We start from the raw sequence: 25711 nt of genomic DNA, 5'->3' as shown, positions 1-25711 counted from the left end.
TAAGAGCTAACGCTGTTAAAATAACGCTTTGACATCATGACGGATGCAGGAGAATGAGCGAGTGGCTGCAGAACAGAACACGATAGGCCTAGTGACACCGGTGAGGAAGTTGTCTGGAATTCCATGCGCATGCGATGTGTATACTGGTGGGCGCTCCTGTGTGCGCTTTACAGCCGCGCAGTTTTCGAATGACGTGAAATGGACAGAAATTATTGCGCCACAGCACCGAGTTTAATCGCGCTTTCGATATTCTGACAGCTATCATTACCTACTACAAAAGGCCTTTACAGACCTATAGTTCGAATCAGCCGCCCAACTGTAACAGTTCAAAATGATGTTAGAATTTATGTAACTAGCTTAATAGTTAACATATGATTCAATGGTACTTTGTCGTGCACCACAACTGGTATTACTATGCCACATAAACAGAAAATTAAAAATTTGCTTGTTTACTAAACGGCCCGTACGTATCCAGACCACTCTTACGCCACCTCAGGGTGAACTTAAAAAAAAATGCTTGAGTACTGTACAGAGATGACTGTGGTAAACACGCCGCGATCACTGTCCTATGCAGTGATCGCAAATTTCTGCAAGCGGATTACTTGCGCGCTACTATGCACATTATTCGAAATGCTTTCATCGCGGTCAGGAGACGGGCGACGCACAAACTGTTGTACCAAGGCATGCAGAACACAGGACACGAAGCACACACCGTCCGTTAAGCAAGGAGTGCCATATTTCTTCCTTGCGTGTGCGTGCATCACGCATCACTCTGAACACAGATACGCCTATACGGGGGTAAAAAAAAAAGAGTAAGCTGTTTTCTACTCTAGCGCCCTCCCTTTCACTCCTTTCTGTTTAGAGCGTCTCTTCTACTTCTTTTATAACACAAACGACGTAGATGGGCGCTTACTTCCAACTGCTCATGAAAACGCCTAAACCGTCGTACACCAACACGAACATCAAAACAATAACCAAAGCCAGAACTGCACTGCTAAAAGGCCACTGTGCTAAAACATCGGCCTTTATATAGCGGCCGTGTATACTTGCATCATGCCGAGGCTTCCCGAGAAGGCGATGGCGTCGCCGCTGGGTGCCAGGAAGACGGCGTTCGCCGCCGCGTGCTTGGTCTCAAAGGGCTTCGCCGAGTGCCTTTTCGAGGAACTGCAAGGACAGAGGACAGTGCAAGCATGAGCGTGACCTGAATTACAAGTCGGCAGTCACGCTTTATTTCGAGCCCCCAGGCAACCGACTCCCTGCGTGCCCCGTTGAACCCGACTCAAGATCAGGTCTCCCGTATCCGCTCAATGGTGCCTGCCCTTGCGCACAGGTGGGCACCTGGGCAATAGTCAGTGTACCCATGCTATGCACCTGTGCTTATCACGTGCACCTGCACGGAAACGAAATGCGTGCAGATGCAATATATGGGCTTCAACGGAAGTCTATACCTCATCAGTACAGGTCTAAACTTAGATTTATTGATGCACCTATGCTGTTGGTTTGGTTTATGTTGGCTTAGCGTCCCAAAGCGACTCCGGTTATGAGGGACGCCGTAGCGGAGGGCTGCGGACAATTTCAACCACCTGGGGTTCTTTAACGTGCACTGACATCGCACTGTACACGGGCCTCTAGCATTTCGCCTCCATCGAAATTCGGCCGCCGCGGCCGGGATCACCTGTGCTATTGTATGCAGTGTTTGATATGCTTTTTTATTAATTTTGTTAGTTTTCTTCAAGCTGCTGTTCTCTTATTTTAGTTTCTTTCATTCATGCCCAGGATTCCGGGACATCGTCTGCTCCAGCCATCTGGCGGCGATCACGAGCGCTCTCGTTAAGCAAGTTACAGTTCTGGGCTGAAGTCAGGTGTGTCTCGGGGGTCTCAGCCCCCCCCCCCTCCCCACCCCCAGTACTGACGGGATCTTAGGCCCCCACCCACTGCTAGAAAGTAGAGACGGCATGAATCTGAAGCAGGCAGCCATTTTTATTCTCCTTGTCAGTGGACATTATTCTCTACCGGTTCGAAGATTTCACTGCGATTTTTAGTAAGAATCATCAACGTGTTTTCTCAAGCCTGAGGTGGAGAAAAATTCAAAGTCTGCAGCACTACAAAAAGGCTGGATGAAAGGGTAACCCGTGTCCTCACACCATCAGTCAATCCAGTGCTGGCAACTTACCTCCAAGGCTACAGAACAAGAACACACAACAACAACGAGCACACTGGCAGAGCGTGGGGATTGCTTGTTTCAGGTCTATATCACGAACTGAGCAAACAACGACCTGTGATTTCTCCCCTTTGTGTAAAACGATGTATTAAAAAAATTAGGATGACGCTGAAGCTTCGCCTTAAGAGTAGACGGGATAACGCCTTCTTCTCCTTTTTTCCCTCTTTTTATTCCTTTTGTTTCTCATTCCTCGCTGATTGCCAATCCAGGATCACATTACCGATCACGGTCATCGAAGACAACCACAATTGCCGATCACATTACCGATTACCAATCACCAATTACTATCTAGGTTACACTGCACGCCATACTACGCTACTACATACTCATACACATACACACTATTTCACTACAACGAAGCACCGTAACACCCCCTTTTCATTCCGCGCAATTTCTGACGCCTAATTGACACATTTATATTTGGTTTGAATTTTTTAATTACTATGACATCAGTGCACATCCCAGACACGCGTTACTAAGCCATACACACCACAACGCATTCTCTAAAGGTGCCCCTCTAACACGCTCTAACCACTACCCTTCGTGGCCTTTGCGTTGTGTGCCCGCTTGGCTGGAAGATGGCCTGGGTGCGAACAACAGTGGCGGCTGTTTTCTTTTAATCGTTTACTTCTGTATTCCGATTTTTATATATTCTGGGATTATTTCCGACTGACGCAGGACGACGGCAGACGCCGGGAATTCAGCAAAACGAGCTCCTTACGCTATCGTGTAATGAGCCCTCCCTATTTTCCTTTCCACCTCTCCTCCAATCCCTTTCGATGGAGCCAGTCTTCAAGAAATGAGGTACTTTTGCCAACAATATCGCAAAACGGCGAAACTGGCTTTAAAACTAACAATGAAAAGCTTATTTTTTGTGTGTAGCGCCGCGAAGCCCACGTCGGATTACAAAGGCGTAATCGTTGTTTTGAGCACGTTTTGTGTACAGCGACGAATAAGCTCCTCCCCTGCCACGAAAGAGAAAAACGCCGACTCGTACTCGCAAGTTTAGTTTTTTATTATTTACTCATTCGCTTCGTAATTTCCTCATTACTCTGTAGCCGCGGTGGCTAAGTGGTTAAGGCGCTCGTCTACTGAGCCGGAGTACCCGGGTTCGAACCCGACCGCGGCGGCCGCGTTTCGACGGAGGCGAAACGCAACAGGCACCCGTAGGCTGTGCGATGTCAGTGCACGTTAAAGATCCCCAGGTGGTCGAAATAATTTCGGAGCTCTCCATTACGGCATTTCTTCATTTCTTCTTTCACTACTTCCTTTATCCCTTCCCTTACTGCGCGGTTCAGGTGTCCACCAAGGCAAGTGAGATAGTTACTGCGCCATTTCCTTTCCTCAAAAAAATATTATAATTGATTTTTGGGAAAGGAAATGGCGCAGTATCTGTCTCATATATCGTTGGACACCTGAACCGCGCCGTAAAGGAAGGGATAAAGGAGGGAGTGAAAGAAGAAAGGAAGAGAGAGGTGCCGTAGTGGAGGGCTCTGGAATAATTTCGGCCACCTGGGGATCCTTAACGTGCACTGAAATCGCACAGCACACGGGCGCCTTAGCGCTTTGCCTCCATAAAAACGCAGCCGCCGCGGTAGGGTTCGAACCCGGGAACTGCGGATCAGTAGCCGAGCGCCCTAAGCACTGAGCCACCGCAGCGGGTCTTTCCTCAAAATCAATTCTCGATTTGTCGCCTTTCCACTTCCGCTTTCCGGGTAGCCGAGACTGTATTCAAATCAAGTAAACTCAACCTCTTTACAACAACTACCTTTCTTTTGCGCCTAACATAATTTTAAGCTTGGAATTTTTTAGCTCTTACTCTAGGCAAATCCAGACAAACACTGACATTTCAACTTTAGTTTTTGCATAAGCTATTGGATGGCGGTTTCACCATCCTGTCTCGTGCAAAGGCGAAAATTGATAGGGAACTTAGTAAGTATATAACAGCTTTATCTTACCGGTATTCACCTATGGGGCAGAAACGTGGAGGCTGTCAAAAAGGGCTCAACTTATGCTAAGGACAGCGCAGCGAGCTATGGAAAGAAAAACGATAAGTGTAACGTTGAGAGACCCGAAGCAGGCAGAGCGGGTGAGGGATCAAAGACGGGTTAATGGCATCCTAGTCCAAATTAGGAGGAAGAAATGTGCTTGGGCAGAGCATGTAATGCGGAGGCAAAATAACCACTGATCCTTAAGAATAACAGACTGGATTCCAAGAGAAGCCAAGCGTAGCATGGGGCGACATAATGTTAGTTGGGCGGATGATATTAAAAATGACCCGCTGCGGTGGCTCAGTGGTTAGGGCGCTCGACTACTGATCCGGAGTTCCCGGGATCGAACCCGATCGCGGCGGCTGCGTTTTTATGGAGGAAAAACTATAAGGCACCCGTGTGCTGTGCGATGTCAGTGCACGTTAAAGATCCCCAGGTGGTCGAAATCATTCCGGAGCCCTCCACTACGGCACCTCTTTCTTCCTTTGTTCTTTCACTCCCTCCTTTATCCCTTCCCTTACGGTGCGGTTCAGGTGTCCAACGATATATGAGACAGATACTGAGCCATTTCCTTTCTCCCCGAATCAATTATTATTATTATTATTATTATTATTATTATTATTATTATTATTATTATTATTATTATTATTATTATTATTATAATATTAAGAAGTTTGCGGGGATAGGGTGGCCGCAGGTGGAACATAACAGGGTTAATTGGAGAGAAATGGGAGAGGCCTTTGTTTTGCAGTGGGCGTAGTTAGGCTGATTGTTACGATTATTATCAAGGCGTACAAGATTTTGACCGCTGGAAAAGAAAATTGTTGAAGATCTCCAGGTGGTCGAAATTATTCTGGAGTCCTCCACTACGGCACCTCTTTCTTCCTTTGTTCTTTCACTCCCTCCTTTATCCGTTCCCTTACGGCACGGCACGGTTTAGGGGTCGCCGATATGTGAGACTGATACTGTGCCATTTCCTTTCCCCCAAAACCAATTTATCACCCCTGAATCCGTTACATTTTTGAGTAGTGAATTGGAATGGCTAGGGATGTCGAGTTGATCACAGGAGAAGACTGCACATTTGTTCTTTTGCCTGTAGGGTAGGAATGAACTCAATTGTGAGTACACACTTTGTCTGCCTAGTTCCTTCGTTTGTGTTTTCTTCTCGTGGTAACCAGTACAGTATATGCGCATGAACGGTCGCCAGCTTGCCCAGACGAGAATTCTGACCTAACTGAAAAGGCTGACGTTTTAAAATTAGTATAGGTCGAGAATGATCCGCTTAGGAGCCGTAGGCTACCCAGACACTTTACCCTAACGGCTGCGACCTCGATTAGCGAAAACGTGAAAAGGGTGTGCACGGAAGTGGAACCGCCGAGCTCACGACGATGGTTTCCTCCGGGTGGCCTGGTCATAGCGGACACCCCCGCCGCGACCACTGCTTTCGGGGTGGCGTTCCACGGAGTCCCTGGGCAGGTCGGCATAGCGACCCATGGCGACCCTCTCGGAGACGCCGCGAATCGCCTCGCGCATGAGCTGCATGTCGAATACGTAGAAGATGGCGTCCGAGAATGTGGAGCTGTCACTGATGCGTCCATTCGCCTTGAGCGCCTGGCCTCGCGACACCATAATGTGCACCGTCTGCGTTAGGCATGGCGGAAGAGATCAGCGTGACCGTTGTGGGCGCATAAACACTAATGCCCGCCCCAGCAGATTCAAATGTTCAATCGTATATGACCGAATTGGGTCGAACTCCCGCGGGCTCATGCAGACTCAATGAATAATTCGCGCGCAGATTCACTTAAACCCTTGTTATGAACACATGCAACATTCAGATTATATAAACACAGATCCACTGTGACTCACACCCATTAGACTAGGAGTTTTTTGGCAGAAACTCCTCGCGACAATATTTGAGTGTCCTGCTTGTGTTTTATACCCATGAATATTGAAACGCAGAGAGCAATTCAGCGGAAACACATCAAATGCTGAAGTTTATGAGGTGGTGCTCATGTTCTCAACGAATACTGTAGCGTGTATTTGTCTTTCTCAGTTCTCCGTGAATTCCATAAAACTGGTCCCGTCCTGTCGCACACATCATCGACTGTTCACCACCCGTCAGTGCAACCAGTGTGTTTAAACTGCTAAAAATTGAAGGAGACACTTTAGATCCGCTTTAAGGGTATGACGGGATAACAATATAGTTTTAATTGTCATATATGCGTAAAATCATTCTCTACTTTAATTTCATACATCCCTGGGGAGTTGTCGTACCACTCCTGAACTGTGGGGCAGCGGTTAAGTGAGGTACTACTTCCCTGCCATCGCAGGTGCTGCCAGCAGTGAAGTTTGAGAGTCAGGTTGTTATTTCCGATCAACCTCTCGCGACCAATCATTAATTGAACTGCACCTGCCATGTCCAGCATTCCCGGACAAAAATGTTGAATATTGGAATACTGTATGCTGCTGTTATGGAAATACTGAAGGCAATGATTCATTCTTCCGGTGTGCAGCAAAATTCTTTTTTTTTTAGTTTTCCATCGCTTGCATCGAATATTTAAGACTGCCATAGAAAACCAACGTGGAACGCTTTTGACGATACAAAAAAGTTAATAGCAAAAAAAGCAAGCCTGCTCATAGGAGATCTGTGCCTGATATATGGATTGTTATAGTGAAATCTTACAATATACAAAAAAAATGAGTTCATGAACTCTTTCCCATTGAAATGTGCATTTGTCCAGAATTGTTGGTTATGCGGTGGACAGTTTCTTCAGAATCCGGTAAGCAGGACCCTATCCCGACGAATTCTTCGCTCAGAATGCTGACGGCGACGCCAGATTTTCTCCATATCGGGAGCCTTAACGCTATCTCGTTAAAATGATGAATAGCTCATAAGGGGCACAAACGCCTTGATGCATTCCAGCAAATTCGTGGCTGCAGTATAACAGTGTTGTCGGGTGGAGGGGGGGGAAGCGGTGCATATAGACGACGAGGGAATGCTTGCGCTACAGGCCTATGTTGTTTGAACAAACAAACGAAATTAAATATTTTCCTATATGCCAAAGAAGAAGCCTGGGCGAGTTGGCAGGTACTCATTCTGAAACAGCGCAAACAAGACAAGGACGAAGAAAGCGTACAACACGAGCGCTCGTGTTGTGCGTTTCCTTCGTCCTTGTCTTGTTTGCGCTGTTTCAGAATGAATTTTTCCTATAGTTTGCCCTTGCGAAAGCCTGCCGGAAACCTTGCGAAGAAAATATATCCTCGCACTGTGCTGTTGTATGATCATAAGTTCATAACCTATATAAGACGTCACAGATCTGCATGCGGACATTATCATCAAGTGGACTACAGTCGGCGTGCGCAAGCCTGAAGAGGCTCATGTCTGGTCGCCACGAGCATCTATATACAGGGTGCATTGAACACAGATGGCCATGTTGAGAGCAGAAAATTCGCAAAAATAGGGTGGTTGCATCCTGCAATACGAAACAAGTGACTGGAGATCACTGCCAGGCAGCATATGTATTTAGCTGGGCTTATGACGACGAGTATGTGGCGCCGCGCTCTTCAGAGCGCCAGTGCGCCCCTCTCGGCCACGCACCAAAGCGAAGTGGCAGCGCCACCTCCAGGTCATTTTGCGCCTGCGCCACTTTTCTTCGATGCGCGGCGGATACTACGGAGAGCGCGGTGTAACACATTCGAATGTTCACCCTAAGAGTGCACCACTCTGTACGTGTTTGTTGTGTAGTTGTGAGCATTCCTCCAGTGACGACTGAAGCACGGGAGACTGAAACAATCTTTGAATAAGTATTTTCCCTCCTCCTAAGCTGCAACGAATGATGCTACAGCATCTGACCTGCAGTGGGCGCTACCGCGACGTAAGCGCGTATGCCCGGTTGCAACAGCGCTCACATCGGCCACGTTCTCGACAGCGTCGTCGCCGAGGTCCTCGCGGAAGGGGTGCGCGAACTTGATGGTCTCGAGCAGCCGGTGGTAGGTGAGCGGCCCGTCCCGGAGCACGTCTCCCTTGTTGGGCCGGAACATGTCCATGGTGGCCAGCATGAATGCCAGCAGGGCGCCCCCCGCCGGTGGGGGAGGCGCTTGCAGGCGCACGCCAGCCACGGGCACGCTTTGCACGGGCGCCTTCCACGCGGCCCTGTAGAACACCAGGTCCTCCTGGGACACCAACGACCCTGCGATAAGTGCGATGTCGGGGATGAGGGAAGTCTGTGTCTCTCGTGTGGAGTTATTCATGCAGGAGCCTCCAGGCTCAATGCCTAATAAACTGACCCAGAGACATATCAGAAGCACGGGGAAGTTTTGGCAAGAGGCGCGACAAAACAGCACAAGGCGAAAAATTCACCGCACGCTTACCCTTGGGGTGGTACGCATTTCACCGATAGCTATAGGTAATGCGAAGCGTTTATTAATTCTGGGCAGCGGATATGTCAAATGCTTTCATGCTGCTGAGAGCGCTTGCTTAGCGCAACAGGTAAGCAATTGCTGGGAGTGTTGGAGCAATTTCGTGCATTAAGCAGTCAACGGGTTTGGGAGGAGGGACGCGTGAATCGTGGCGTGGGGCAGGCGTGATGCATTGGAGCGGTCATGCTCAGTCACGGCTTGCTGCATTCGTTCACCGGGCGAACGCCTCAGATAAAAATGTAGCATCTATCCATCGGAGATCTCCGGCCGGAGCGCGTACAACTATGCTGACCACGACGCCGTGATATCATTGGCCGAGTGTGACACATATTACAGCTGTTGCAGTAAATGTAGTGGAGTCAGACAAGTGCGGCCCTTTTATTTTACAGACTTTCGGCCATCATGACTCGCCTGCGGCCTAATACAGCCTGCGACGGCGACACAATCGCCGCCGAGGAGGCGAGCAACCGAGAGGCTGTGCGATGCGCCCTGGGATACCAAGAAATACCGCCAGAATCCGCATCCACCGCGTCAAGAACAGTGATGGGAGCGTGCAGAATTTTTTACCGTTTTTTTTCCCGAGGCATGGAAAGCGAAAAAAAAACATGCTTTGTCTAGTGAGCCTTAGAGGAGGCAGTAGACATTTATTCTAGTGAACACTAAAACTGGGATCAGTGGTTGCGTACAAAATAACGCGAAAAAGTGCACTTGATTTAATATTATATTTCATTGCGAAATAATTCGGGGTTGAGCCATGACACCATTCTCATACATAGGGCCTAAATGAATTGCGCTTCGTGTACCGGCATGCTGTATTCAGGTAATGTGCCTTTTGCTTTCCACTGGAACCAAGCCGCAGCCAAGGCGCTATTAGAAATGGGTTGCTGTTATGTTCTGGTATAACGCCGTTACATGTCATGAAAATTAAAAAAAAAATCACATGCTATTACCTTGTTATCGTTTATCAATAAAGAAAAAATTGCTTCTTCAGGAAAGAACAGAGCTTGTAGTCTTTTCTTGCCTTGGAAACATCACAAAAATTGATATTTCTCATTTCTAGAGAAATTCATAGTGGATAAGCATGGCTGAAAAAAAAGCCGCCGATTAGATCAGAAAACACTCCTGCGTTGTAAAATAAGCACACACCAGGCGAGACTTCTTTGAGTAATTGATCTTACATTTAGACCTCATTAACTTAATCATAACAGAAGAGAGCAAAGAGGAAGCCAAGCGCAAAAAAACGTAGTGGGATCAGTCAAGTGCGGCAGTTTTATTTATTTAATGAACACACAGCTGCCGGTCGGTCAGCTGGACCTGGCTGCAGCCTACTTTTGCCCCCAATGCAGGTGGCAACGTACAGCCAGCGACGATACACTTTGGCCCCCGTTGCCGAGGGTTGCGTGCCGTCATCCCACCGGCCGGAGGATACGATTCTGAAAGGACCCAATAGAATGCGCAATGACACCCTAAACGGGCCGAAACTCCTGCCAGATCCGCACCCGCCACCTGACCAGACCCGAGCGCAGTGCCTCGAGACATTGAGAAACGGTTCTGGCTGATTCAATATGGTTTAATCGGCGATATAAGTGTACTAATTTCAACTACCGAGATGGCAAAAAATGTAGTGAGATCAGCCAAGTGCGGCCCGTTTATTTATTTAATGAACACACAGCAGCCGGTCGGTCAGCTGGACCTGACTGCAGCCTACTTTTGCCCCCAATGCAGGTGGCAACGTACAGCCAGCGACGATACACTTTGGCCCCCGTTGCCGAGGGTTGTGTGCCGTCATCCCACCGGCCGGAGGATACGATTCTGAAAGGACCCAATAGAATGCGCAATGACACCCTAAAGGGGCCGAAACTCCTGCCAGATCCGCACCCGCCACCTGACCAGACCCGAGCGCAGTGCCTCGAGACATTGAGAAACGGTTCTGGCTGATTCAATATGGTTTAATCGGCGATATAAGTGTACTAGTTTCAACTACCGAGATGGCAAAAAATGTAGTGAGATCAGCCAAGTGCGGCCCGTTTATTTATTTAATGAACACACAGCAGCCGGTCGGTCAGCTGGACCTGACTGCAGCCTACTTTTGCCCCCAATGCAGGTGGCAACGTACAGCCAGCGACGATACACTTTGGCCCCCGTTGCCGAGGGTTGTGTGCCGTCATCCCACCGGCCGGAGGATACGATTCTGAAAGGACCCAATAGAATGCGCAATGACACCCTAAAGGGGCCGAAACTCCTGCCAGATCCGCACCCGCCACCTGACCAGACCCGAGCGCAGTGCCTCGAGACATTGAGAAACGGTTCTGGCTGATTCAATATGGTTTAATCGGCGATATAAGTGTACTAGTTTCAACTACCGAGATGGCAAAAAATGTAGTGAGATCAGCCAAGTGCGGCCCGTTTATTTATTTAATGAACACACAGCAGCCGGTCGGTCAGCTGGACCTGACTGCAGCCTACTTTTGCCCCCAATGCAGGTGGCAACGTACAGCCAGCGACGATACACTTTGGCCCCCGTTGCCGAGGGTTGTGTGCCGTCATCCCACCGGCCGGAGGATACGATTCTGAAAGGACCCAATAGAATGCGCAATGACACCCTAAAGGGGCCGAAACTCCTGCCAGATCCGCACCCGCCACCTGACCAGACCCGAGCGCAGTGCCTCGAGATACTGAGCCACGGTTCTGGCTGATTCAATATGGTTTAATCGGCGATATAAGTGTACTAGTTTCAACTATCGAGATGGCAAAAATGTAGTGAGATCAGCCAAGTGCGGCCCGTTTATTTATTTATTGAACACACAGCTGCCGGTCGGTCAGCTGGACCTGGCTACAGCCTACTCTTGCCCCCAATGCAGGTGGCAACGTACAGCCAGCGACGATACACTTTTGCCCCCGTTGCCGAGGGTTGCGTGCCGTCATCCCACCGGCCGGAGGATACGATTCTGAAAAAACCCAATAGAATGCACAATGACACCCTAAACGCACCGAAACTCCTGCCAGATCCGCACCCGCCACCTGACCAGACCCGAGCGCAGTGCCTCGAGATACTGAGCCACGGTTCTGGCTGATTCAATATGGTTTAATCGGCGATATAAGTGTACTAGTTTCAACTATCGAGATGGCAAAAATGTAGTGAGATCAGCCAAGTGCGGCCCGTTTATTTATTTATTGAACACACAGCTGCCGGTCGGTCAGCTGGACCTGACTGCAGCCTACTTTTGCCCCCAATGCAGGTGGCAACGTACAGCCAGCGACGATACACTTTGGCCCCCGTTGCCTAGGGTTGCGTGCCGTCATCCCACCGGCCGGAGGATACGATTCTGAAAGGACTCAATAGAATGCGCAACAACACCCTAAAGGGGCCGAAACTCCTGCCAGATCCGCACCCTCCACCTGACCAGACCCGAGCGCAGTGCCTCGAGACACTGAGCCACGGTTCTGGCAGATTCAATATGGTTTAATCGGCGATATAAGTGTACTAGTTTCAACTACCGAGATGGCAAAAAATGTAGTGAAATCAGCCAAGTGCGGCCCGTTTATTTATTTAATGAACACACAGCTGCCGGTCGGTCAGCTGGACCTGACTGCAGCCTACGTTTGCCCCCAATGCAGGCGGCAACGCACAGCCAGCGACGATACACTTTGGCCCCCGTTGCCGAGGGTTGCGTGCCGTCATCCCACCGGCCGGAGGATACGATTCTGAAAGGACCCAATAGAATGCGCAATGACACCCTAAAGGGGCCGAAACTCCTGCCAGATCCGCACCCTCCACCTGACCAGACCCGAGCACAGTGCCTCGAGACACTGAGCCACGGTTCTGGCTGATTCAATATGGTTTAATCGGCGATATAAGTGTACTAGTTTCAACTACCGAGATGGCAAAAAATGTAGTGAGATCAGCCAAGTGCGGCCCGTTTATTTATTTAATGAACACACAGCTGCCGGTCGGTCAGCTGGACCTGACTGCAGCCTACGTTTGCCCCCAATGCAGGCGGCAACGCACAGCCAGCGACGATACACTTTGGCCCCCGTTGCCGAGGGTTGCGTGCCGTCATCCCACCGGCCGGAGGATACGATTCTGAAAGGACCCAATAGAATGCGCAATGACACCCTAAAGGGGCCGAAACTCCTGCCAGATCCGCACCCTCCACCTGACCAGACCCGAGCGCAGTGCCTCGAGACACTGAGCCACGGTTCTGGCTGATTCAATATGGTTTAATCGGCGATATAAGTGTACTAGTTTCAACTACCGAGATGGCAAAAAATGTAGTGAGATCAGCCAAGTGCGGCCCGTTTATTTATTTAATGAACACACAGCTGCCGGTCGGTCAGCTGGACCTGACTGCAGCCTACGTTTGCCCCCAATGCAGGCGGCAACGCACAGCCAGCGACGATACACTTTGGCCCCCGTTGCCGAGGGTTGCGTGCCGTCATCCCACCGGCCGGAGGATACGATTCTGAAAGGACCCAATAGAATGCGCAATGACACCCTAAAGGGGCCGAAACTCCTGCCAGATCCGCACCCTCCACCTGACCAGACCCGAGCGCAGTGCCTCGAGACACTGAGCCACGGTTCTGGCTGATTCAATATGGTTTAATCGGCGATATAAGTGTACTAGTTTCAACTACCGAGATGGCAAAAAATGTAGTGAGATCAGCCAAGTGCGGCCCGTTTATTTATTTAATGAACACACAGCTGCCGGTCGGTCAGCTGGACCTGACTGCAGCCTACGTTTGCCCCCAATGCAGGCGGCAACGCACAGCCAGCGACGATACACTTTGGCCCCCGTTGCCGAGGGTTGCGTGCCGTCATCCCACCGGCCGGAGGATACGATTCTGAAAGGACCCAATAGAATGCGCAACAACACCCTAAAGGGGCCGAAACTCCTGCCAGATCCGCACCCTCCACCTGACCAGACCCGAGCGCAGTGCCTCGAGACACTGAGCCACGGTTCTGGCTGATTCAATATGGTTTAATCGGCGATATAAGTGTACTAGTTTCAACTACCGAGATGGCAAAAAATGTAGTGAGATCAGCCAAGTGCGGCCCGTTTATTTATTTAATGAACACACAGCTGCCGGTCGGTCAGCTGGACCTGACTGCAGCCTACGTTTGCCCCCAATGCAGGCGGCAACGCACAGCCAGCGACGATACACTTTGGCCCCCGTTTCCGAGGGTTGTGTGCCGTCATCCCACCGGCCGGAGGATACGATTCTGAAAGGACCCAATAGAATGCGCAATGACACCCTAAAGGGGCCGAAACTCCTGCCAGATCCGCACCCGCCACCTGACCAGACCCGAGCGCAGTGCCTCGAGACATTGAGAAACGGTTCTGGCTGATTCAATATGGTTTAATCGGCGATATAAGTGTACTAGTTTCAACTACCGAGATGGCAAAAAATGTAGTGAGATCAGCCAAGTGCGGCCCGTTTATTTATTTAATGAACACACAGCAGCCGGTCGGTCAGCTGGACCTGACTGCAGCCTACTTTTGCCCCCAATGCAGGTGGCAACGTACAGCCAGCGACGATACACTTTGGCCCCCGTTGCCGAGGGTTGTGTGCCGTCATCCCACCGGCCGGAGGATACGATTCTGAAAGGACCCAATAGAATGCGCAATGACACCCTAAAGGGGCCGAAACTCCTGCCAGATCCGCACCCGCCACCTGACCAGACCCGAGCGCAGTGCCTCGAGATACTGAGCCACGGTTCTGGCTGATTCAATATGGTTTAATCGGCGATATAAGTGTACTAGTTTCAACTATCGAGATGGCAAAAATGTAGTGAGATCAGCCAAGTGCGGCCCGTTTATTTATTTATTGAACACACAGCTGCCGGTCGGTCAGCTGGACCTGGCTGCAGCCTACTCTTGCCCCCAATGCAGGTGGCAACGTACAGCCAGCGACGATACACTTTTGCCCCCGTTGCCGAGGGTTGCGTGCCGTCATCCCACCGGCCGGAGGATACGATTCTGAAAGGACCCAATAGAATGCACAATGACACCCTAAACGCACCGAAACTCCTGCCAGATCCGCACCCGCCACCTGACCAGACCCGAGCGCAGTGCCTCGAGATACTGAGCCACGGTTCTGGCTGATTCAATATGGTTTAATCGGCGATATAAGTGTACTAGTTTCAACTATCGAGATGGCAAAAATGTAGTGAGATCAGCCAAGTGCGGCCCGTTTATTTATTTATTGAACACACAGCTGCCGGTCGGTCAGCTGGACCTGACTGCAGCCTACTTTTGCCCCCAATGCAGGTGGCAACGTACAGCCAGCGACGATACACTTTGGCCCCCGTTGCCTAGGGTTGCGTGCCGTCATCCCACCGGCCGGAGGATACGATTCTGAAAGGACTCAATAGAATGCGCAACAACACCCTAAAGGGGCCGAAACTCCTGCCAGATCCGCACCCTCCACCTGACCAGACCCGAGCGCAGTGCCTCGAGACACTGAGCCACGGTTCTGGCAGATTCAATATGGTTTAATCGGCGATATAAGTGTACTAGTTTCAACTACCGAGATGGCAAAAAATGTAGTGAAATCAGCCAAGTGCGGCCCGTTTATTTATTTAATGAACACACAGCTGCCGGTCGGTCAGCTGGACCTGACTGCAGCCTACGTTTGCCCCCAATGCAGGCGGCAACGCACAGCCAGCGACGATACACTTTGGCCCCCGTTGCCGAGGGTTGCGTGCCGTCATCCCACCGGCCGGAGGATACGATTCTGAAAGGACCCAATAGAATGCGCAATGACACCCTAAAGGGGCCAAAACTCCTGCCAGATCCGCACCCTCCACCTGACCAGACCCGAGCGCAGTGCCTCGAGACACTGAGCCACGGTTCTGGCTGATTCAATATGGTTTAATCGGCGATATAAGTGTACTAGTTTCAACTACCGAGATGGCAAAAAATGTAGTGAGATCAGCCAAGTGCGGCCCGTTTATTTATTTAATGAACACACAGCTGCCGGTCGGTCAGCTGGACCTGACTGCAGCCTACGTTTGCCCCCAATGCAGGCGGCAACGCACAGCCAGCGACGATACACTTTGGCCCCCGTTGCCGAGGGTTGCGTGCCGTCATCCCACCGGCCGGAGGATACGATTCTGAAAGGACCCAATAGAATGCGCAATGACACCCTAAAGGGGCCGAAACTCCTGCCAGATCCGCACCCTCCACCTGACCAGACCCGAGCGCAGTGCCTCGAGACACTGAGCCACGGTTCTGGCTGATTCAATATGGTTTAATCGGCGATATAAGTGTACTAGTTTCAACTACCGAGATGGCAAAAAATGTAGTGAGATCAGCCAAGTGCGGCCCGTTTATTTATTTAATGAACACACAGCTGCCGGTCGGTCAGCTGGACCTGACTGCAGCCTACGTTTGCCCCCAATGCAGGCGGCAACGCACAGCCAGCGACGATACACTTTGGCCCCCGTTGCCGAGGGTTGCGTGCCGTCATCCCACCGGCCGGAGGATACGATTCTGAAAGGACCCAATAGAATGCGCAATGACACCCTAAAGGGGCCGAAACTCCTGCCAGATCCGCACCCTCCACCTGACCAGACCCGAGCGCAGTGCCTCGAGACACTGAGCCACGGTTCTGGCTGATTCAATATGGTTTAATCGGCGATATAAGTGTACTAGTTTCAACTACCGAGATGGCAAAAAATGTAGTGAGATCAGCCAAGTGCGGCCCGTTTATTTATTTAATGAACACACAGCTGCCGGTCGGTCAGCTGGACCTGACTGCAGCCTACGTTTGCCCCCAATGCAGGCGGCAACGCACAGCCAGCGACGATACACTTTGGCCCCCGTTGCCGAGGGTTGCGTGCCGTCATCCCACCGGCCGGAGGATACGATTCTGAAAGGACCCAATAGAATGCGCGACAACACCCTAAAGGGGCCGAAACTCCTGCCAGATCCGCACCCTCCACCTGACCAGACCCGAGCGCAGTGCCTCGAGACACTGAGCCACGGTTCTGGCTGATTCAATATGGTTTAATCGGCGATATAAGTGTACTAGTTTCAACTACCGAGATGGCAAAAAATGTAGTGAGATCAGCCAAGTGCGGCCCGTTTATTTATTTAATGAACACACAGCTGCCGGTCGGTCAGCTGGACCTGACTGCAGCCTACGTTTGCCCCCAATGCAGGCGGCAACGCACAGCCAGCGACGATACACTTTGGCCCCCGTTGCCGAGGGTTGCGTGCCGTCATCCCACCGGCCGGAGGATACGATTCTGAAAGGACCCAATAGAATGCGCAATGACACCCTAAAGGGGCCGAAACTCCTGCCAGATCTGCACCCTCCACCTGACCAGACCCGAGCGCAGTGCCTCGAGACATTGAGCCACGGTTCTGGCTGTTCAATATGGTTTAATCCGCGATATAAGTGTACTAGTTTCAACTATCGAGATGGCAAAAATGTAGTGAGATCAGCCAAGTGCGGCCCGTTTATTTATTTATTGAACACACAGCTGCCGGTCGGTCAGCTGGACCTGACTGCAGCCTACTTTTGCCCCCAATGCAGGTGGCAACGTACAGCCAGCGACGATACACTTTGGCCCCCGTTGGCGAGGGTTGCGTGCCGTCATCCCACCGGCCGGAGGATACGATTCTGAAAGGACCCAATAGAATGCGCAATGACACCCTAAACGGACCGAAACTCCTCCCAGATCCCCACCCGCCACCTGACCAGACCCGAGCGCAGTGCCTCGAGACACTGAGCCACGGTTCTGGCTGATTCAATATGGTTTAATTGGCGATTAAAGTGTACTAGTTTCAACTACCGAGATGGCAAAAAATGTAGTGAGATCAGCCAAGTGCGGCCCGTTTATTTATTTAATGAACACACAGCTGCCGGTCGGTCAGCTGGACCTGACTGCAGCCTACTTTTGCCCCCAATGCAGGCGGCAACGTACAGCCAGCGACGATACACTTTGGCCCTCGTTGCCGAGGGTTGCGTGCCGTCATCCCACCGGCCGGAGGATACGATTCTGAAAGGACCCAATAGAATGCGCAATGACACCTCAAAGGGGCCGAAACCCCTGTCAGATCCGCACCCGCCACCTGACCAGACCCGAGCGCAGTGCCTCGAGACACTGAGCCACGGTTCTGGCTGATTCAATATGGTTTATTCGGCGACATAGGTGTACTAGTATCAAATAACGAGATGGCAAGAAATGTAGTGAGATCAGCCAAGTGCGTCCCGTTTATTTATTTAATGAACACACAGCTGCCGGTCGGTCAGCTGGACCTGACTGCAGCCTACTTTTGCCCCCAATGCAGGTGGCAACGTACAGCCAGCGACGATACACTTTGGCCCCCGTTGCCGAGGGTTGCGTGCCGTCATCCCACCGGCCGGAGGATACTATTCTGAAAGGACCCAATAGAATGCGCAATGACACCCTAAACGGACCGAAACTCCTCCCAGATCCCCACCCGCCACCTGACCAGACCCGAGCGCAGTGCCTCGAGACATTGAGCCACGGTTCTGGCTGATTCAATATGGTTTAATCGGCGATATAAGTGTACTAGTTTCAACTATCGAGATGGCAAAAAATGTAGTGAGATCAGCCAAGTGCGGCCCGTTTATTTATTTATTGAACACATAGCTGCCGTTCGGTCAGCTGGACCTGGCTTGAGCCTACTTTTGCCCCCAATGCAGGTGGCAACGTAAAGCCAGCGACGATACACTTTGGCCCCCGTTGCCGAGGGTTGCGTGCCGTCATCCCACCGGCCGGAGGATACGATTCTGAAAGGACCCAATAGAATGCGCAATGACACCCTAAAGGGGCCGAAACTCCTTCCAGATCCGCACCCTCCACCTGACCAGACCCGAGCGCAGTGCCTCGAGACACTGAGCCACGGTTCTGGCTGTTTCAATATGGTTTAATCGGCGGTATAAGTGTACTAGTTGCAACTATCGAGATGGCAAAAAATGTAGTGAGATCAGCCAAGTACGGCCCGTTTATTTATTTATTGAACACACAGCTGCCGGTCGGTCTGCTGGACCTGGCTGTAGCCTACATTTGCCCCCCATGCAGGTGGCAACGTACAGCCAGCGACGGTACAGTTTAGCCCCCGTGTCCGAGGGTTGCGTGCTGTCATCCCACCGGCAAGAGGCTACGATTCTGAAAGGACCCAAAAAAATGCGCAATGACACCCTAAAGGGGCCGAAACTCCTGCCAGATCCGCACCCGCCACCTGACCAGACCCGAGCGCAGTGCCTCGAGACACTGAGCCACGGTTCTGGCTGATTCAATATGGTTTATTCGGCGACATAGGTGTACTAGTTTCAAATAACGAGATGGCAAAAAATGTAGTGAGATCAGCCAAGTGCGGCCCGTTTATTTATTTAATGAACACACAGCTGCCGGTCGGTCAGCTGGACCTGACTGCAGCCTACTTTTGCCCCCAATGCAGGTGGCAACGTACAGCCAGCGACGATACACTTTGGCCCCCGTTGGCGAGGGTTGCGTGCCGTCATCCCACCGGCCGGAGGATACGATTCTGAAAGGACCCAATAGAATGCGCAATGACACCCTAAACGGACCGAAACTCCTCCCAGATCCCCACCCGCCACCTGACCAGACCCGTGCGCAGTGCCTCGAGACACTGAGCCACGGTTCTGGCTGATTCAATATGGTTTAATTGGCGATTTAAGTGTACTAGTTTCAACTACCGAGATGGCAAAAAATGTAGTGAGATCAGCCAAGTGCGGCCCGTTTATTTATTTAATGAACACACAGCTGCCGGTCGGTCAGCTGGACCTGACTGCAGCCTACTTTTGCCCCCAATGCAGGCGGCAACGTACAGCCAGCGACGATACACTTTGGCCCTCGTTGCCGAGGGTTGCGTGCCGTCATCCCACCGGCCGGAGGATACGATTCTGAAAGGACCCAATAGAATGCGCAATGACACCTCAAAGGGGCCGAAACCCCTGTCAGATCCGCACCCGCCACCTGACCAGACCCGAGCGCAGTGCCTCGAGACACTGAGCCACGGTTCTGGCTGATTCAATATGGTTTATTCGGCGACATAGGTGTACTAGTTTCAAATAACGAGATGGCAAGAAATGTAGTGAGATCAGCCAAGTGCGTCCCGTTTATTTATTTAATGAACACACAGCTGCCGGTCGGTCAGCTGGACCTGACTGCAGCCTACTTTTGCCCCCAATGCAGGTGGCAACGTACAGCCAGCGACGATACACTTTGGCCCCCGTTGCCGAGGGTTGCGTGCCGTCATCCCACCGGCCGGAGGATACGATTCTGAAAGGACCCAATAGAATGCGCAATGACACCCTAAACGGACCGAAACTCCTCCCAGATCCCCACCCGCCACCTGACCAGACCCGAGCGCAGTGCCTCGAGACATTGAGCCACGGTTCTGGCTGATTCAATATGGTTTAATCGGCGATATAAGTGTACTAGTTTCAACTATCGAGATGGCAAAAAATGTAGTGAGATCAGCCAAGTGCGGCCCGTTTATTTATTTATTGAACACATAGCTGCCGTTCGGTCAGCTGGACCTGGCTTGAGCCTACTTTTGCCCCCAATGCAGGTGGCAACGTAAAGCCAGCGACGATACACTTTGGCCCCCGTTGCCGAGGGTTGCGTGCCGTCATCCCACCGGCCGGAGGATACGATTCTGAAAGGACCCAATAGAATGCGCAATGACACCCTAAAGGGGCCGAAACTCCTTCCAGATCCGCACCCTCCACCTGACCAGACCCGAGCGCAGTGCCTCGAGACACTGAGCCACGGTTCTGGCTGTTTCAATATGGTTTAATCGGCGGTATAAGTGTACTAGTTGCAACTATCGAGATGGCAAAAAATGTAGTGAGATCAGCCAAGTACGGCCCGTTTATTTATTTATTGAACACACAGCTGCCGGTCGGTCTGCTGGACCTGGCTGTAGCCTACATTTGCCCGCCATGCAGGTGGCAACGTACAGCCAGCGACGGTACAGTTTAGCCCCCGTGTCCGAGGGTTGCGTGCTGTCATCCCACCGGCAAGAGGCTACGATTCTGAAAGGACCCAAAAAAATGCGCAATGACACCCTAAAGGGGCCGAAACTCCTGCCAGATCCGCACCCGCCACCTGACCAGACCCGAGCGCAGTGCCTCGAGACACTGAGCCACGGTTCTGGCTGATTCAATATGGTTTATTCGGCGACATAGGTGTACTAGTTTCAAATAACGAGATGGCAAAAAATGTAGTGAGATCAGCCAAGTGCGGCCCGTTTATTTATTTAATGAACACACAGCTGCCGGTCGGTCAGCTGGACCTGACTGCAGCCTACTTTTGCCCCCAATGCAGGTGGCAACGTACAGCCAGCGACGGTACACTTTGGCCCCCGTTGGCGAGGGTTGCGTGCCGTCATCCCACCGGCCGGAGGATACGATTCTGAAAGGACCCAATAGAATGCGCAATGACACCCTAAACGGACCGAAACTCCTCCCAGATCCCCACCCGCCACCTGACCAGACCCGAGCGCAGTGCCTCGAGACACTGAGCCACGGTTCTAGCTGATTCAATATGGTTTAATTGGCGATTTAAGTGTACTAGTTTCAACTACCGAGATGGCAAAAAATGTAGTGAGATCAGCCAAGTGCGGCCCGTTTATTTATTTAATGAACACACAGCTGCCGGTCGGTCAGCTGGACCTGACTGCAGCCTACTTTTGCCCCCAATGCAGGCGGCAACGTACAGCCAGCGACGATACACTTTGGCCCTCGTTGCCGAGGGTTGCGTGCCGTCATCCCACCGGCCGGAGGATACGATTCTGAAAGGACCCAATAGAATGCGCAATGACACCTCAAAGGGGCCGAAACCCCTGTCAGATCCGCACCCGCCACCTGACCAGACCCGAGCGCAGTGCCTCGAGACACTGAGCCACGGTTCTGGCTGATTCAATATGGTTTATTCGGCGACATAGGTGTACTAGTTTCAAATAACGAGATGGCAAGAAATGTAGTGAGATCAGCCAAGTGCGTCCCGTTTATTTATTTAATGAACACACAGCTGCCGGTCGGTCAGCTGGACCTGACTGCAGCCTACTTTTGCCCCCAATGCAGGTGGCAACGTACAGCCAGCGACGATACACTTTGGCCCCCGTTGCCGAGGGTTGCGTGCCGTCATCCCACCGGCCGGAGGATACGATTCTGAAAGGACCCAATAGAATGCGCAATGACACCCTAAACGGACCGAAACTCCTCCCAGATCCCCACCCGCCACCTGACCAGACCCGAGCGCAGTGCCTCGAGACATTGAGCCACGGTTCTGGCTGATTCAATATGGTTTAATCGGCGATATAAGTGTACTAGTTTCAACTATCGAGATGGCAAAAAATGTAGTGAGATCAGCCAAGTGCGGCCCGTTTATTTATTTATTGAACACATAGCTGCCGTTCGGTCAGCTGGACCTGGCTTGAGCCTACTTTTGCCCCCAATGCAGGTGGCAACGTAAAGCCAGCGACGATACACTTTGGCCCCCGTTGCCGAGGGTTGCGTGCCGTCATCCCACCGGCCGGAGGATACGATTCTGAAAGGACCCAATAGAATGCGCAATGACACCCTAAAGGGGCCGAAACCCCTGTCAGATCCGCACCCACCACCTGACCAGACCCGAGCGCAGTGCCTCGAGACACTGAGCCACGGTTCTGGCTGATGCAATATGGTTTAATCGGCGATATAAGTGTACTAGTTTCAACTATCGAGATGGCAAAAAATGCAGTGAGATTAGCCAAGTGCGGCCCATTTATTTATTTATTGAACACACAGCTGCCGGTCGGTCAACTGGACCTGGCTGCAGCCTACTTTTGCCCCCAATGCAGGTGGCAACGTACAGCCAGCGACGATATACTTTGGCCCCCGTTGCCGAGGGTTGCGTGCCGTCATCCCACCGGCCGGAGGATACGATTCTGAAAAGACCCAATAGAATGCGCAACGACACCCTAAAGGGGCCGAAACTCCTGCCAGATCCGCACCCTCCACCTGACCAGACCCGAGCGCAGTGCCTCGAGACACTCAGCCACGGTTCTGGCTGATTCAATATGGTTTAATCGGCGATATAAGCTTACTAGTTTCAACTATCGAGATGGCAAAAAATGTAATGAGATCAGACAAGTGCGGCCCGTTTATTTATTTATTGAACACATAGCTGCCGTTCGGTCAGCTGGACCTGGCTGCAGCCTACTTTTGCCCCCAATGCAGGTGGCAACGTACAGCCAGCGACGATACATTTTGGCCCCTGTTGCCGAGGGTTGCGTGCCGTCATCCCACCGGCCGGAGGATACGATTCTGAAAGGACCTAATAGAATGCGCAATGACACCCTAAAGGGGCCGAAACCCCTGTCAGATCCGCACCCGCCACCTGACCAGACCCGAGCGCACTGCCTCGAGACACTGAGCCACGGTTCTGGCGGATGCAATGTGGTTTAATCGGCGATATAAGTGTACTAGTTTCAACTATCTAGATGGCAAAAAATGTAGTGAGATCAGCCAAGTGCGGCCCGTTTATTTATTTATTGAACACATAGGTGCCGTTCGGTCTGCTGGACCTGGCTGCAGCCTACTTTTGCCCCCAATGCAGGTGGCAATGTAAAGCCAGCGACGATACACTTTGGCCCCCGTTGCCGAGGGTTGCGTGCCGTCATCCCACCGGCCGGAGGATACGATTCTGAAAGGACCCAATAGAATATGCAACGACACCCTAAAGGGGCCGAAACTCCTGCCAGATCCGCACCCTCCACCTGACCAGACCCGAGCGCAGTTCCTCGAGACACTGAGCCACGGTTCTGGCTGATGCAATATGGTTTAATCGGCGATATAAGTGTACTAGTTTCAACTATCGAGATGGCAAAAATGTATTGAGATCAGCCAAGTGCGGCCCGTTTATTTATTTAATGAACACACAGCTGCCGGTCGGTCAGCTGGACCTGGCTGCAGCCTACTTTTGCCCCCAATGCAGGTGGCAACGTAAAGACAGCGACGATACACTTTGGCCCCCGTTGCCGAGGGTTGCGTGCCGTCATCCCACCGGCCAGAGGATACGATTCTGAAAGGACCCAATAGAATATGCAACGACACCCTAAAGGGGCCGAAACTCCTGCCAGATCCGCACCCTCCACCTGACCAGACCCGAGCGCAGTGCCTCGAGACACTGAGCCACGGTTCTGGCTGATTCAATATGGTTTAATCCGCGATATAAGTGTACTAGTTTCAACTATCGAGATGGCAAAAATGTAGTGAGATCAGCCAAGTGCGGCCCGTTTATTTATTTATTGAACACACAGCTGCCGGTCGGTCAGCTGGACCTGACTGCAGCCTACTTTTGCCCCCAATGCAGGTGGCAACGTACAGCCAGCGACGATACACTTTGGCCCTCGTTGCCGATGGTTGCGTGCCGTCATCCCACCGGCCGGAGGATACGATTCTGACAGGACCCAATAGAATGCGCAATTGCACCCTAAAGGGGCCGAAACTGCTGCCAGATCCGCACCCGCCACCTGACCAGACCCGAGCGCAGTGCCTCGAGATACTGAGCCACGGTTCTGGCTTATCCAATATGGTTTAATCGGCGATATAAGTGTACTAGTTTCAACTATCGAGATGGCAAAAAATGTAGTGAGATCAGCCAAGTGCGGCCCGTTTATTTATTTATTGAACACACAGCTGCCGGTCGGTCAGCTGGACCTGGCTGCAGCCTACGTTTGCACCCAATGCAGGTGGCAACGTACAGCCAGTGACGATACATTTTGGCCCCCGTTGCCGAGGGTTGCGTGCCGTCATCCCACCGGCCGGAGCATACCATTCTGACAGGACCCAATAGAATGCGCCATGACGCCCCAAAGGAGCCGAAACCTCTGTCAGATCCGCACCCGCCACCTGACCAGACCCGAGCGCAGTGCCTCGAGACACTGAGCCACGGTTCTGGCTGATTCAATATGGTTTAATCCGCGATATAAGTGTACTAGTTTCAACTATCGAGATGGCAAAAATGTAGTGAGATCAGCCAAGTTCGGCCCGTTTATTTATTTAATGAACACACAGCTGCCGGTCGGTCAGCTGGACCTGACTGCAGCCTACTTTTGCCCCCAATGCAGGTGGCAACGTACAGCCAGCGACGATACACTTTGGCCCCCGTTGCCGAGGGTTGCGTGCCGTCATCCCACCGGCCGGAGGATACGATTCTGAAAGGACCCAATAGAATGCGCAATGACAACCTAAACGGACCGAAACTCCTCCCAGATCCCCACCCGCCACCTGACGAGACCCGAGCGCAGTGCCTCGAGAGATTGAGCCACGGTTCTGGCTGATTCAATATGGTTTAATCGGCGATATAAGTGTACTAGTTTCAACTATCGAGATGGCAAAAAATGTAGTGAGATCATCTAAGTGCGGCCCGTTTATTTATTTATTGAACACATAGGTGCCGTTCGGTCTGCTGGACCTGGCTGCAGCCTACTTTTGCCCTCAATGCAGGTGGCAACGTAAAGCCAGCGACGATACACTTTGGCCCCCGTTGCCGAGGGTTGCGTGCCGTCATCCCACCGGCCGGAGGATACGATTCTGAAAGGACCCAATATAATGCGCAATGACACCTCAAAGGGGCCGAAACTCCTGCCAGATCCGCACCCTCCACCTGACCAGGCCCGAGCGCAGTGCCTCGAGACACTGAGCCACGGTTCTGGCTGATGCAATATGGTTTAATCGGCGATATAGGTGTACTAGTTTCAACTATCGAGATGGCAAAAATGTAGTGAGATCAGCCAAGTGCGGCCCGTTTATTTATTTAATGAACACAGCTGCCGGTCGGTCAGCTGGACCTGGCTGCATCCTACTTTTGCCCCGCGATGCAGGTGGCAACGTAAAGACAGCGACGATACACTTTCGCCCCCGTTGCCGAGGGTTGCGTGCCGTCATCCCACCGGCCGGAGGATACGATTCTGAAAGGACCCAATAGAATACGCAACGACACCCTAAAGGGGCCGAAACTCCTGCCAGATCCGCACCCTCCACCTGACCAGACCCGAGCGCAGTGCCTCGAGACACTGAGCCACGGTTC

The 25711-nt window shown here is 51.7% G+C and overlaps 1 protein-coding gene across 1 annotated transcript in view; it reads right to left on the bottom strand.

Annotated features, from left to right (window-relative positions):
* Positions 1-1025: 1025 nt before the first annotated feature.
* LOC144119819 (scoloptoxin SSD14-like) overlaps positions 1026-25711 on the bottom strand; it is a 169789-nt gene continuing 145103 nt past the window's right edge. Inside the window, exons 7-9 of the mRNA XM_077652350.1 lie at positions 8122-8402; positions 5597-5853; positions 1026-1164 (exon numbers count right to left, since the gene is read on the bottom strand). Of these exons, the coding sequence (XP_077508476.1) occupies positions 1026-1164; positions 5597-5853; positions 8122-8402 (677 nt within the window). The remainder of the gene's footprint in view (positions 1165-5596; positions 5854-8121; positions 8403-25711) is intronic.

Source organism: Amblyomma americanum, chromosome 2, assembly GCF_052857255.1.
Source record: "Amblyomma americanum isolate KBUSLIRL-KWMA chromosome 2, ASM5285725v1, whole genome shotgun sequence".
In the NCBI taxonomy this organism is placed as follows: Eukaryota; Metazoa; Arthropoda; class Arachnida; order Ixodida; family Ixodidae; genus Amblyomma; species Amblyomma americanum.
The sequence above is the reverse complement of the archived record's forward strand: the minus strand, read 5'-3'. Positions and strand labels throughout refer to the sequence as shown.